At 42.3% G+C, this 14,650-nt stretch overlaps 1 protein-coding gene across 1 annotated transcript in view; it reads left to right on the forward strand.

Moving 5' to 3' along the window:
- LOC111152227 (eyes shut homolog (Drosophila)) overlaps window positions 1-14,650 on the forward strand; it is a 1,631,332-nt gene that overhangs the window by 1,560,626 nt on the left and 56,056 nt on the right. The window contains 1 exon segment of the mRNA XM_022510634.1: window positions 2,421-2,603. Coding sequence (XP_022366342.1) covers window positions 2,421-2,603 — 183 coding nt within the window.

Consider the following 14,650-nt stretch of genomic DNA (forward strand, 5'->3'; position numbering starts at 1 on the left):
GCCTATTGTCTCTGGAACACAGACCATAAATCACTTCATTAGATAAAAATAAATAAATAAATAAATGTAAGAGATTGTATGTCTCAAAATCATGCTGAGACGCTGGTGAGTTTTCAGAAAAAGAATACTTATTCTAGGCCACACATCCCAAGGAATAAACTGATAAGATTTTAACAAAATCTTATTCTGCTGATTCCACACAGTTACCCTACTTCAACAGTTACACAAAACAAACAGAAATAAAAGCCTCTGAGAAGTAGAATCACTTTTCCCAGGATAGTACAATTATTTGCTGTATAAACAATTATAACCAGACATAACATGCTCTTTTGTTTCAAGCATTAGGTGAGGATATTTCTTAAGGCTTATAAAAATTCTAGTTTTACAACTTCCTAGGAGAGGCAACCTCTGTAGAGAAGAGGAGAACAATGAAGGGTAATCAAAACAAGCTCTTCTTCCCTCTGTCAAGCTATCTCAAACTAATAAGAATAGATCCAGGGAACATCCTTTAATCTGGGAATACCATCCCTAACAGACAGGGATAGGGATCAACATCCCCCTTCCTGTTTCCTGTGATCCTCTCGGGATGGGGGAAATAGAAGCCAGTTGGGACTATTTACAAACAGAACAGAGCAATCAAAGAGAAAAGTTGGGAACAAGATTAGAGGCAGGACAGAAAGCCCAGCTGGCTAACGGTACCCCTCAATTAAATTGTTTTGTCCACAATGGCTCTTGAACTTCATTTTTTAACCATTTCCTGTTTCTACTAAATCTCCCTGCAGTTTCAATCCCATGAAACCCATGCTTTCATTTTTTTAACAAGCATTGTAACAGAGCAAAAATAAACTTTTTTTTTTTAAAGATTTTATTTATTGGGACGCCTGGATGGCTCAGTGGGTTAAGCCTCTGCCTTCAGCTCAGGTCATGATCCCAGGGTCCTGGGATCGAGTCCCGCATTGGGCTCTCTGCTCAGCAGGGAGCCTGCTTCCCTTCCTCTCTCTCTGCCTGCCTCTCTGCCTACTTGTGATCTCTGTCTGCCAAATAAATAAATAAAATCTTTAAAAAAAAAGTCTTCGGTATTAAAAAAAAAAGATTTTATTTATTTATTTGACAGAGAGAGAGAGAGAGACAGTGAAAGCAGGAACACAAGCAGGGGAGTAGGAGAGGGAGAAGCAGGCTTCCTGCTCGGCAGGGAGCCCTGTGTGGGGCTCCATCCCAGGACCCCAGGTCAGGAGCAGAAGGCAGATATCTAACTGAAGGAGCCACCCAGGCGCCCCTACACATGTTTTTTTTTTTTGTTTGTTTTTTGTTTTTTTTTTTTACAAAACAAAGATTTCTGTAAGGACCTACTTAGCAAGAGGCTTTCATTAAAGTTAAACTGTCCCTGCTCCCCTTCCCCCAGGGGATTCACTTAAAAACAAGTCCCAGAAACCAGCTCCAGGTAACAAAGCCCAGATACAAGGGTGGGTCAGGCCAAGTGGAGACGTCAGATCAGTGGGGGGATGCATACTGTCTCCCTGGTTACCCAAGAGTATGGGCCCCGCCCTTTGGGAGCCTTTTGGGTGCCAATCCCAACCAAGGTGATAGGCTGGGTCAAATGCCTACTAGGTAAATTGTAATTCAGTTGGTCACCTAGCATCACTGTGGAGTTTCCTGTGTGTGTTACAATCTCATTGGTCACCTGTGCATGGCCAGGCCCGACCGCATGGCCTTTGCCCTTAAAAGTTAGACTGTGAAACAGAGAAGGGTCGCCCTCTCTTGTAAGAGGTGCGTCCCTGAACATTCGGTTAGATTCTTGATGCTTGGCACAAAATAAAGCTTTGCTTGACCTTCGCTTTATATCAGTCTCGCTCCTTTAATCACGGACCCATTATTGGGGCATAACAATTTCTACCTAAAGAAACGTTCTGGTCATTGACAATATGATGGAAACTGATCTGTTGCCTGCCCACGTCTTGGCCTTCCCACACCGACCTATGGCTTTGGCTTTTCCAAAATCACAGGATTTGAAAAGCCCAATTTCAAGCTGCTAGATTCTCTCTAAGTCATGGCCAGTGCTCGGGTGCCAAATCACCCTTACAAAGCACCTGGGCAAATACTTTGACCACCCGTGATCTTTTTTATTTTGAAAATAACTCTTCAAAATATAGGGTTTTGCTTTTTAATTCAGTTCTTTCTTATGTAGAAAGGGTGTGCGAGTGAAAGTTTTATATACAGGCTCTCAAAACACTGAACTTCCTTTGTTCGGTTTTGAAACTCCCCATTGACTCACTCAGTTACTCAATGCTGATGGGCACTTAAGTCTAATTAACGTGATAGTAAACAGACTCCCCGGCCAGATGCATCAGCAAAACATAGCCCTCCTTTTACAAGGACATGTTCAGATTTATTTTAACTATTTGGTTTGGGTTTTTCCACAGCTGCTGATATTTCTCGGCCCAGGTTCAGGGGCACAGACGCCTTCGGATACACGTCATTTCTGGCTTATTCACGGATCCCAGACATCGGCTTCAGTTATGAATTCCACTTGAAGTTTCAGTTGGCAAATAATCACTCGGCACTGCAAAATAACTTAATATTTTTCACTGGACAGAAGGGCCATGGTAAGATTAATTGACCCCTCTAGGATTGGCTTAGCTCCTTTAAGAATACTTTAGAAATTCTTCAGGGTTCCTCTTATTAGCTGTGGATAAAGGAGACATTTGCCTGCAAACAGTCTCCTCCTGTTTTCTGCCTCGAGCATGGTCCTTATAGTCCAAGGTGTTTAGACATTCCCTGACCCTTTCCAAAGCCCTGTTCACACCAGGGCTGCTGCTTATCAGCAAGGGCAAGAATTCCAGCAGGCAAACGTGAGGACAGAGAAGGTGAACATATGTCACATGAGAGATGAGCTTATTGACTTGTCCTTTCCCCTGTTTCTTTCTGTTTCCATATATAAGGAGAGAAGGGAAATTCTCAGAAGGGACATCATTTCACCATGTGTTGTGAAATGGGAATGGTTGCCCTCAAAGGAAACTATTCCAAATTAAAGAAGTAAGTAATTAAGAAAGTGCTCGGCCTGTCATAAAGGCCTCCAATGCCCTAGAATTGGTGGGAAATGAACCTACAAGTTAAATTTGTCTAAGTAGAAACCAGTTGTGCTTGTGTGGAATCAAGGAAAAGCATGTATATTTGATTCCTCTGTCAGCAGCTAAGTAGTTAAACAATTAATCACCTACTTTCTCTGAGTTCAGTATTCTCATCTGTGAAATCAACATGTTACACCAGAAAGGAACCTTTCTCTCAACCATCAGGAATTCTCTCGTGCTAGGGGAAATAACATGTTCTCTTCTTTTTGACTGGTTCAGTGCCTTCCTCTAATTATGAACACTGGCTTCTGAATTAACACGTGTCTGAAAGGAGCCCACAGCCCAAGTGGAGGGTGGTGTGTCAGCCTCTGACCACTTCTGGGAGGATGGGGGGAGGGGAGCACTTCATCATGTGAACTGTGATCATTCCACCTCCAAAGTCCATTCGAATCTCCGCCCCATCTCTCCTGCCGGAAACTGCATGACCTCCTCCAACCTGATCTCCCTCCTGACTTTGCTGCCTGCAGATCCTTCTCCGATTACAGCAAGTTACTTTTTTCTAAAAACCTTGCTGAAAACCCACCGGTGCCTTTCCACTCTACTTGGAATGCAGTCCAGACCTCCTCACCGTGTCCTCTGGGAGCCTTCAGGATCAGGCCCCTGGCTCCGTCTCCAACCTGGCTCCGTCTCCAACCTCCCTCCGTCTCTGTGCTCCTCTCCTACACATCTTCCAGTGCCTTAAGCACCCAGCGCTTGCCTGTCGCACGCAGAGGCTTTGTGCGACTTATTTCCTCTGCCGTGACAAGAGATGGCTGCCAGAGGGGTCGAGAGCAGGCTGTGGGGCCCAAACATGTAGACTTGGATCCATTCTCCACCACCTACAGATTGTGTGTTAAGTTACTTAATGTCTCCGTGCCTCAGTTTCCTCCCTTGTCAGATGGTTTAATAACGGTACATGCTCTAATGGAGTTGTGAGGATTAACGTAGTCAAGACAGGAAAAGCACTTGAAACTGAGAACGGGGCTCAGTAATATGGCGGCTTAGATTTTCTCAGGTAGGCCGTCCCCAGCCTTCACAAAAGTAGATGCTATCACACTGCACCCATTCTCTGCCCCAGCTTCTTATTTATTTTCTTCAAAGCCTACCCCTCAATTTATTTTTTAGATAGTTTATCTTTGTCTGTCTCCACTGCTAGAATGGGAGCTTTATGTGGACAGAGACCAAGCCAGTGGTCTTTGACTTTATACACCTACACGGAGCACACTTGCCTGACCCACAGTCAGCACTGAATAATGAATACGAAAACCACCCTAAAAACAGATAATTGTATGATGTGTAAGACAGCAACACAGCTGCACAAGGTTTTACAAAGTAGCCATTCTTAGGGCTTTCTAGTCCAGATGCCATCTTCTCCATCAGGATTTCCCAGTGGTCACCCTCCTCCCACCCCTTCCGGCAGTCTCCCCTGCCTCTGAGCCTTGAGAACCTGCCGGGCACATAGAGCACAGATCCTTGATTACAAACTGGGGTTTGCTAAACTTCTCTCCTTCATAAAGACAGTGTCCCAGGTATCACTACTTTGCCAAGAAGCCTCTCGGATGGTTTTAATAAATACCTATTGAGTGACTGCCAGAAGTCAGGGAGGAAGAAAGGGAGAGAAGACAGAATTTTTACCCCTGCATCATATGTTTATCGATTATATCCTTTTAATTAGCACCTCCTCCCCACACACATTAGAAAAAAAAAAAAAAAAAAAAACCCTGGCTAATGAAAAATTCAAATGAGCATTGAAGACCTTGGCTCTGTCTTGTTTTAAAACAAATCTTCTAAATTCTGAAAGATTGAGAAGAAGAACCCAAGGAAAGATAAACACTTGGCCCACGAAAACGCTGCCACTGAGTAACTCTTCATTATTCTTCTATGAAGAGTCCTTCAAAATTCTCAAAAACAAACACGTGAAAAGCGAAGCTTTAGCCACAGCATTTGTAAATTGTGGAATCTTTCTTGTGACATTTTTTTGGTCTCCTGTAGCCATCTGCTTTATAGGAGCTGAAAGCGCATGCTGCACTGCATTTTTAGGTATATACGATGGCTAAATAAAGGCTAGATAACAGTAGATGAGTTGTGGAGCTCTGTTGTCCAGAGTGAAAATGAAAAATCTGAAGTATGCAGTTCCACATTCGACCACGTGAGGGAGCAAGAACACCAGTTTAAAAATGCAAGTAGCGCCAAAGAGCTTTTTAAGGCCGTGTTCTCTAAGAAGGACCTCTTCACGCCTGTGTCAGAATCACATGAGGGTGCTTGTTAAGATACTAATTCCCAAACCCTCTTAAATCAAAAAACAGAATTTTATCAAGCACATTATGTGCTTTTTGTGTAATTAATATCTGGGAGCAGCTACTCAAACCCTCCAGGGACCTGCTAAATTAGACCATATCTGGAGATGGACTGAGATCCGTAATCATTGCCCATAATGTCATATGTTGATATGACTTGTCAATTTATGTCACACAAAACTACTCATTAAAGAAATACACATTCCTTTAAAACATAATGATTCTGATTAATATCAACCATACAATTTGCAGTTGTCAGATCTATATAAGAAACTACGATCTAAGTCAGTGTTATCTCCATGCTTAGGTGTTTTTCTTAATCGTTTGGTAACATCAATCTCTGACCTGCTTATTGGTTGTTACCACTAAAATCACCATTTCCTATGCTGCCTTTATCTTTATTTCTCAGGCTAAAAGATGCACAAAGCCGCAGAGTTTGTATAAATGAAATGTAAGCCAACCTCTAATTTCTGACACGTCCACATAAAAAGGCAAGGGACCTTCACTGCCCAACACTGAGACATTCCTCCCTGATTCCCCAAAGCTGGGCACTGATTTTGCCAGATTTCTTTCTCATTGAACGCTCTAGACAAATCACCCTGTCAAACATTTCAGCTTGAAAGTGTCTCACGTGACTTGCGATGGTAACCTGACTAATCCTATGCCCGCGTTTCTGCAGTCATTCTTGGCATTTCCTTTATTAGCTCTTCTTCATTACATAGCTCCCACTCCCTTATAGTGTATGTCTTATAGTTTGACTTTTCTGGAAACCGTCACGACGTCCCACGGTGATCCACAAGTGATTACATTATCTTCCCCTCCTGTCTCCCTTCTGCCGGCGACTGCCATTAATAAACATTCTGCTTCAGCTAGAAGCCCAGGAGTCATCTAGATTTCTTCCTTTTATTCATTTTGACAAATATTTGCTGAGGCCTTGATGAGGCATTCTTCTAGGTACTAAAGATACACTTATGAATAAGACAGACACAGTCTTTGCCTTCTCTTCATTTTGTCACCCACGTTCCACCCAGCACCAAAGTCTGTCCATTTTACCTCCCAATTCCTTTTTGTATTTTCTCCTTCTTTATTCTTTCTTCTCCTCATCATGCCCAGTCTATCACACACTACTGCAGTCATGCCCCTCTTCCCCTCTCCTCCCCACTTTGCTACAGGGGATCATTCTAAACATTCAGATCCAAACTTATCTTGCTTAATCAGGATGCTTCATCACAACGTATGTAGCAAGATCCTTTGTATACTATGTACAGATGTTTGCCAGTCCCTGCCTATCACACAACCTCATTTTCCTTCACTCTACCCTATAGCTGGCTGCACTGGACACACGGACCTTCTGTGATGTGTCACTGTGTCCTCACTTCTGTGCTTGTGCTGGGCTGTTCCACCTTCCTGAGCCACCCACACGTCACTTGTCTGCCTCCAAAACACTTCTATCCTTTAAGCCTCAGCTCAAAAGATCATTCTTCTTTGAAGTCTTTAACCCTTCCAGGAAAATTAAGAATTAATCTCACTGCAGTTTGCTGGAAACAGATATCCTATCTTCTTTTAACTGCTGGGATCTCTTCGGGGGTTCTTTTTTATAACAAGAGTGGCTGTCACATATAGACAGTCATTACACGTTTTTGGAAGAATGAAGGCAAAAATCCCCAGTCCCTGTTACACTAAAACTAACAATCAATTCAGGGAGTCTGAATTGGTAGTAAAATTTTGTTACCTTAGCCCTACATCAGAGCTAAGAAGCCATGTCTGGTGCACACAGCCTCCATCACTCTGTCTAATGCCTACCGGGAACATAGACATCGCTGAATGAAAAGAGGCACGTAACTGACACAGAAGATGGAATTCAGAAAGCAGAATGCTCATCCTAGGAGGAGGATCAGGGAATTTCTTTCCATTTGCATGTTTCTCATTCTGTGCCTTCCATTTCCAACAGTCCTCTATAGTTAGTGCGAGAGCAGCCCCGCCAGCATCCCTGTTCCCATCCTCTCCCAGCCTGGGCCCCAGCGAGTCCCCAGCCTGATGTCTGTGTAAGCAGCCAGTTTACTTGCCCCCATTCACTCTCCCTTCAAAGCTTCCTCTCACCTGGAATGCCTGACCCAGTTCTCTTTACCTTTTCCAGTTCTACCCAACATCCTCTGATGAATTCGGGGCTCCTTATAGCTATCGACACAAAGCCTATGTACAACTTCTAGTTTATATCCCATAATAATTATATACTGCTTTGTTATTCACAATCACAACTATCAAGTCATATGAAGGTACCATATTCATAAATCAAAAACACTAGAATACTGGCAATTTCATAATCTGAATCTTGCCCCTTAGCAAGATTCATCTTAAATTCCTTTTAGACCATCCATTCATTTCATATCTTTTGTATCCCCAACTGCATCATTCACAGGATTGGTACTGTGTGAGAAATCAATAATTACATACTTATTGATTCTTTCACTAACTGAAAGGCTCTCTGAAGACATAGACTATCCCGGTTAACTTGTAATACTGGATATCAAGATCGATGTGGATGGCAGTGAAGAAGGTAGGACCTAAACAAAGAGGGGGGAGGGGACACATGTGTCTCTGTTCACATCATTGAAATATAAGTTAAAATCTCAACATTAGCCCATATTATAAAGGCATAATACAGTGATAGAATCAGAGAAAAATCTGTAACTTCCTGCTTACTTGATCTATGTACTAAGTGCTTTGTGCACTTAGCTCTCTGTCAGTCCCTAGCGTGTAGGTCTCCTCTGCTGCGGTAATTAACTATGAAAGGTTACCTCATATTTCATGCCAAATAACTTCTTATTTACTTCAAGCCCTCGGTTATTAACTGTAACAGAAATAAGACCACGTAAATAGAGCCTGATGTTTTTCTGGGGGAAAAAAAATGAAATGAATGTCATCTCTAGTACAGAAAAAGAAAAATGAAGGGGGGCGTGTCACAAAATCCAATCAGCTCAGCCTGTTCTTTATGGAGCCTGGCTTCAGATCAGGCAGAAGGAAGATGCCTGATGAAGGAGAGAGCAGCTTGTAGCCAAATCCGTAATATAACACATCTCCCAACTTCACAGTACTGCATTTTGTAACGTAACTGACGGTGTACGCTCGTACCCAATATTTTCTCCAATGAAGAATGTTCTTTATTTTCTTCCATAATCACATCAGAGTGACTAGAAATTGTGAGAATTTCTTCCTGAAAAACGCAAAACTATCAAGTCTTAGTCTTTGTGAAATTAAATAACCTGGACTGTAGTGTCAAAGTGGTCTAAGTTATTAAATAATTCGAACTCTTAAGATTGTCCCGAAAAAGTTAAACTAAGTCATTTTACTGACGAGAAATACATGAGAATTGTCACATTTGACCAGTGCTTAAATGGAGTTGAAGTGACAAAAATATATAGATCCTTGCAAATCCACCTCCCTTTTTACATTTTTTTTATTTTTTAAGATTTTATTTATTTATTTAGAAAGAGAGAGAGCGTACATGCCAGCAGGGGAAGGAGCAGAGGGAGAGAACCCTCAAGCCGACTCTCCCTGAGCACAGAGCCCAACACAGGGCTTGATCCCACCAGCCCGAGATCGTGACCTGAGCCGAAATCAGGAGTCTGACACTTAACCGACTGAACCACCAGGCACCCTCTTTTTTTTTTTTTTTTTTTTTTAGTATGGAAGGGAAAGTTCATTTATGTATAGTTCAATGGGCATAATCTTGATCTCATAGAAGAACATCCAGAGGACCAAAAAAAAAAAAAAAGAGGAGGCGCCAAGTGCAAATCCGTTACCTACAAGCCCACATTCTCACTCTTTGTTCTACACCTCCAGCAAGCACCTGATGGAAATTCAAGTGGCCCCACCCACTGGTGCCTATATCCCTTATTGTCATGATCTCATCTCTGATAGCACACAGCAAGAGAGATCCAGATCTCCCTACTTTTTGGAGTCTCAGTGCTTTCTGTTCAAAACATAGAAAAATACAAGCCATATGTAGCCTCGGGAAAGGTGGTTTATGACATTCTCACGTGCTCTGAGCACAGCATTGCGTTTGTTGTCACTGTCGCCTTCCCTCACTGCGTCTTCACCAGCATAGCTGGAAGCCAGGACATCACCTTGCCTTGACCACAAACAGTAGCCAGTTTACCTTGCTCGCATTTTAATCACTTGATCTCCCGAAGTGGAAATTACTCAGTCTCCATTGTACACCATGGCTACCAAAGAAACATCATGGACACGGCTGTGTATGGTTCTGACGCTTTCGAAGTTCTAGAATATCCTTAGTTTAATGGTCGTATCTAACTGAACAGGAAGCTGGAAGTTCGCCACTATGATGAGAAGCTGTACAGTACGGGGCACCTGTACTCTCAGTTTCTGCTCAGGTCACAATCTCAGGGTCATGAGATCAAGCCCTGTGTGGGGCTCCACACTCAGCAGAGAGTCTGCTTCTCCCTCTCCTTTTTCCTCTCCACTCACTTTCTCGCTCTTTCTTAAATAAATAAATAAATAAATAAATAAATAAATAAATCTTTTTGAAAAAGAGAGAGAGAGAAGCTGTACAATACAGATCTTAAGACAAATCGAGACTGTATGCTCCTGAAGAGTTCATTCAAAAATCTCCAATCTGGGGCGCCTGGGTGGCTCAGTGGGTTAAAGCCTCTGCCTTCAGCTCAGGTCATGATCCCAGGGTTCTGGGATCGAGCCCCGCATCGGGCTCTCTGCTCCGCAGGGAGCCTGCTTCCTCCTCTCTCTCTCTCTGCCTGCCTCTCTGCCTACTTGTGATCTCTGTCTGTCAAATAAATAAATAAAATATTAAAAAACAAACAAACAAACAAAAATCTCCAATCTTTTTTTTCTTTTTCTTTTTTCTTTCCTTCATTTTTTTAAGTAGCAATGTGGGGTGTGAACTCACGACCCTGAGATCAAAACCTGAGCTGAGGTCAAGGGTCGGATGCTTAACTGACTGAGCCATCCAGGCACCCCAAAACCTCCAGTCATCTTAATTTCAGTTTAGCACCCACTAAAGCAGACACCATCATTGAATATGGAGTAAAAATGGCTTGAGTATCTAGAATCCTGTGCCACTTCATACATATTGTTCCGGTAGAGGAGACTTTCATTCTTTTGGGTCTTATTTCTCACACATCAAGCTAGATATATTTTTGCTTTGCTTCACGTTAGCTTTGATTCTGATTTCATAAGCTGCTCCCATTATTTTCCTGAAATCACTCACACCTACCTAATTCTTTACTCCTATCTAATTCAGTTTCCTCTCTGAAAACCAGCTCTGCCCTCTCAGGAACATTTGAATAGTCAACTAAAGCTTAGTTCTGTTTATCTTGGTGTCTCTGTGTCAGCATCATTTATTCCAATGTCAAGAATATCTGATCAAAAGACTGTTTCCTTCTTTCAGAAATCTAAAAGTTTTATAGGCCCCGGAGTAACAGTCAAATATACCGACAAAGTGTCTGCACACAAGGATGGGCTTTTCAGAAGAGAAGTCGCACCAGTCATCAGGAGCCGTTCACCACTCAGGGTTCAGTGGACCAGAAAGTGACAGCGTCATCTTAGTGGCTCCTCTCCCATATTTTCTTTCCTTCAGGACAGGAAAGTAAGAAGGGAGAGGAAAAATACACTTTAAGTTATTGCTAGAGACAGTCCTGTGTTAGTGTTATCATCACCATTTTTTTCACAAGAGAGAGAGAAGAGGAAATGAGCAGCCAGAAGTTCCATGAGCAAAGAGTGTAAGATTGAACTCTCGTGTCTTTGTGACCCTGGGGCGCTGCTTATCTCCTTGGGTCCCAAGTACACTATCATTTTTAGAGAGGTAAATTAGATTTAATACATGATAATACTTTACCATATTGGAAGAATAGTTTGAGGAAATAATAACAAATCACGTTAGCTCTTTCTGTAGTTATAAATCAAAATTTCATACTTCAGAAAGTTTTTTTTTCTATTGGAATTAAAAGATTGCTGGACAGCTGAACAGGAATTATCATGCTTCCATGACATTAAAAGTCTCAATAATAACCTTTAAGCGTGGTGAGCACTGAAATACACAGGAATATTAGGGCACTGTCTCTAGACACATTTTAGATTCCCAATATGCCCCCTCAGAACAACCCAGGAACAGCCTTCTGACAGTTCTGAATCCTCACTGGGCACCTGAGAATGAGCTTCTGCCTCTTCCCAGCCCAGTGGTTCTAATCCCTCTAAGCAGACCAAGTGAGAGCACATGCACGTGCAGCTTTATGATTTACTACAGACAGCGACTGACCAGGATCAGTGGGAGAAGCAGCAGGACAGGTTCTCCCAGAAGTTCTCTCCGATGCATAGGTTTGGATTAGTTCTTTTATACATGAGTCTTAGTCTTCCTTTTAAGGACTTCGTTGATGAAACAATGGTTCCAACCACTAGCTACTCTTGTCCAGGCATTCCTTCAAGGTGAAGCTCGTTAAGACCAACTCTAATTACTGCTACTGAATTTGCATGTTTTTTTTTCCTCATAAAAAAATCCATTACAAGCACCATAGGGTGTCCTTGGGTGCTGCCAAGGTCTACCTATTTTCTCTCTTTGTCTGTCTCTCTCTCTTTTTCCTTCAGGCCGAAGTGACCTGTGCGATTTCTCCTGGGCTGACTGTCTGACGCCTCTGGTACCCTCCCTCCCTCCTGTATAACGGATTTCCCCTTCCTGTCCACACATGCCCGTTAATCAGAGGCTATACTGATATACTCCCACCAGGTTGGAGAACTGCTGGTATAAATACTAAAACCCTTGGGTTTAAAAACAAACTACAAACAAAGCCAGTAAAATTCAACCTCTTTGGTCTTTCCTTCCAGAATATCCATGGCGGCATCCTTCACCTTGTCTCCATTTTGTTTTAACTGAAGTATAGTTGATACACCATGCTGCATTAATTTCAGGTGTGCAACATAGCGATTCACACGATTCGTAGGCTATGCTATGCCCACCGTGTAGATGCCGTCGGTCACCATACAACACTATCGCAAAACCATCAGCTGGATTCCATATGCTGCACCTTTCATCCCAGTGACTTAATTCATTCCATCACGGCAAGCCTGTTGACCCATCTTGCCCATCTCCTCATTACTCCCCTCCAGTAACCACCGATTTCTTCTCTATATTTAAGGGTCTGTTTTGGCTTCTTTTGTTTGTTTTTCTTTTTTTCTAAATGATACATATAACTGAAATCATGTAGCATTTGTCTTTCTCTGCCTGACTTTACTCACTGAACATAATACCCTCTAGATCCTCCATGTTGTTGAAAATGTCAAGATTTCATTCTTTTTTATGGCTGAGTAGTATTCCTGTGTGTGTGTGTGTGTGTGATATGCATGATCTGTATCCATTCATATATCAATGGACATGTCCGTATCTCAGCTATTGTAAATAGTGTTGCAATAAACACAGGGGTGCATGTGTCTTTTCAAAGTAGTGTTTTCATTTTCTTTGGATAAGTACCCACTAGTGGAATTACTGGATCATGTGGTAACTCTATTTTTAGTTTTTCTGAAGAACCTCCATACTGATTTTCTCAGTGCCCACACTAGTTTGCATTCCCACCCACAGAGCACAAGGTTTCCTTTGTGTCCATTATTTATCATTGTTACCTTGGCCACCATACCCCTCTTCCCTTAGACTGAGTCCTTGCTTCTGTTGCTAAGCCACTGTTCTGTTCATTATGAAGCCGGATGCTTTTCTGACCACAGCATCTCATCATCTTCCCCTATGAGATCTGTAAGAATCATTATGAGTTGTTACAACGCTAAATATGGTTCACCACCACACACCCACTTCAAAGCTCTCTGTGTAACAATATTTGTAGAACTGAGTAAGACTCTTCTTTCTAGCCAATGAGAGCCCAAGTTTGTTTGGGTTTTGTGTTGGTTTCTTTTTTTTTTTCTGTACATCCTAAAGGGATTTTTATTCACTTCCCGGATCTTGTTATTCTTAACTACTATTCATCCAAAGTCATCTCCTATTGTTTCCTTCCTCCCTCTTTACCACTTGCACAACATAATCTTGCTAAATCCTTCCTTCTTAGCACCAGCTCCTAAGTAATATCCAACAAATATTCCTTGCTTTGTCCGAAAATCTTCTTCCTAAGCCTGGTTTCATTAAGATTCGCTGTGGCTTTGTGTTCTGCATGCCAAGTGAGCTTAGTTCCAGTTCTTTTCATGAAAAAACTCACTGTGTCAAACACTAAAAATCTCTAACAGTATAAATGCCCAATATCATCTCTAACTTTGTGACTTGACAAATGTAAAAATAGAAATTGCCCATATATTTCTCAAAGCTACTCACAGAACAATGTTATGAACAAACACTTAAATCTGAGGATGCAATTAGGGTGATTGTTTGAAATATGGCATTGTTCATATTACTGTGTGCTTTAAGGCAAGAAATTTTCACTTCAGTAAATTACAGAAAAGTGACATAAGACATATAAATGGATGCTAAAAGACCATACCTTCAAGTCACTTCACTTCACCTCCATGGTTGGCCTCCAAAATATTTTACTTAGATCAGACTAACACTCTGAAGCAATCAGGGCTATGGCTTTGAGAAGAAAAATGAGAAATTTCACAGCTGTCCCTGACCCCAAAGGTTAACTGGAAGCAGATGCGTGCTCCAGCTTGCAGGTCAGGAATATCTGCTTCCCAGCCTTTGTATTAATGAAGCAGGAGAAGACAACAAGATACTCAAAGCTAAGGTAAGGCCATAGTCAAGGGGGGAAGAAAAAAAATTGCATCTATTGAGAACCTACCAGGTGCTAGGTTGGCACTGTGATGATACCTAGATATTAAACATCACTTAATCCCTAGAAAACTCCTAAGAGATGTCATCACTCCCCTTACTCCTCAGCAAGGAACCTTCAGGAAGTGTTGGTGGTGGCAGGAGTTTGCACAGCTCTGGCTGACACAAGCTTCTCTTGCTCTGCTACAGGGACAGTGGCTAGGAGCACAGGCTGTGACATGAGGCTGACTTCAGAGGCAGGCTCTGACCCCAGCAGCTAGGTGACCTTTACCAGGCACTCATGTGCCTCAGCATCACCCAACAAACCCTGAGGCAAATATGCCTCCACAAGTCTCAGCATCTCACCTACCTACAGAGCCTCCCAACAGCCTCGGATGCACAGATCACTCTCATTTTCATTGCTCTTCCCTCCCAGTTTGTTGTATGAAGGCAACAAAGAGCCCCCTCAGGCA

This window comes from Enhydra lutris, unplaced genomic scaffold (assembly GCF_002288905.1).
Source record: "Enhydra lutris kenyoni isolate GAN:26980312 unplaced genomic scaffold, ASM228890v2 scaffoldscaffold28, whole genome shotgun sequence".
Lineage (NCBI taxonomy): Eukaryota > Metazoa > Chordata > Mammalia > Carnivora > Mustelidae > Enhydra > Enhydra lutris.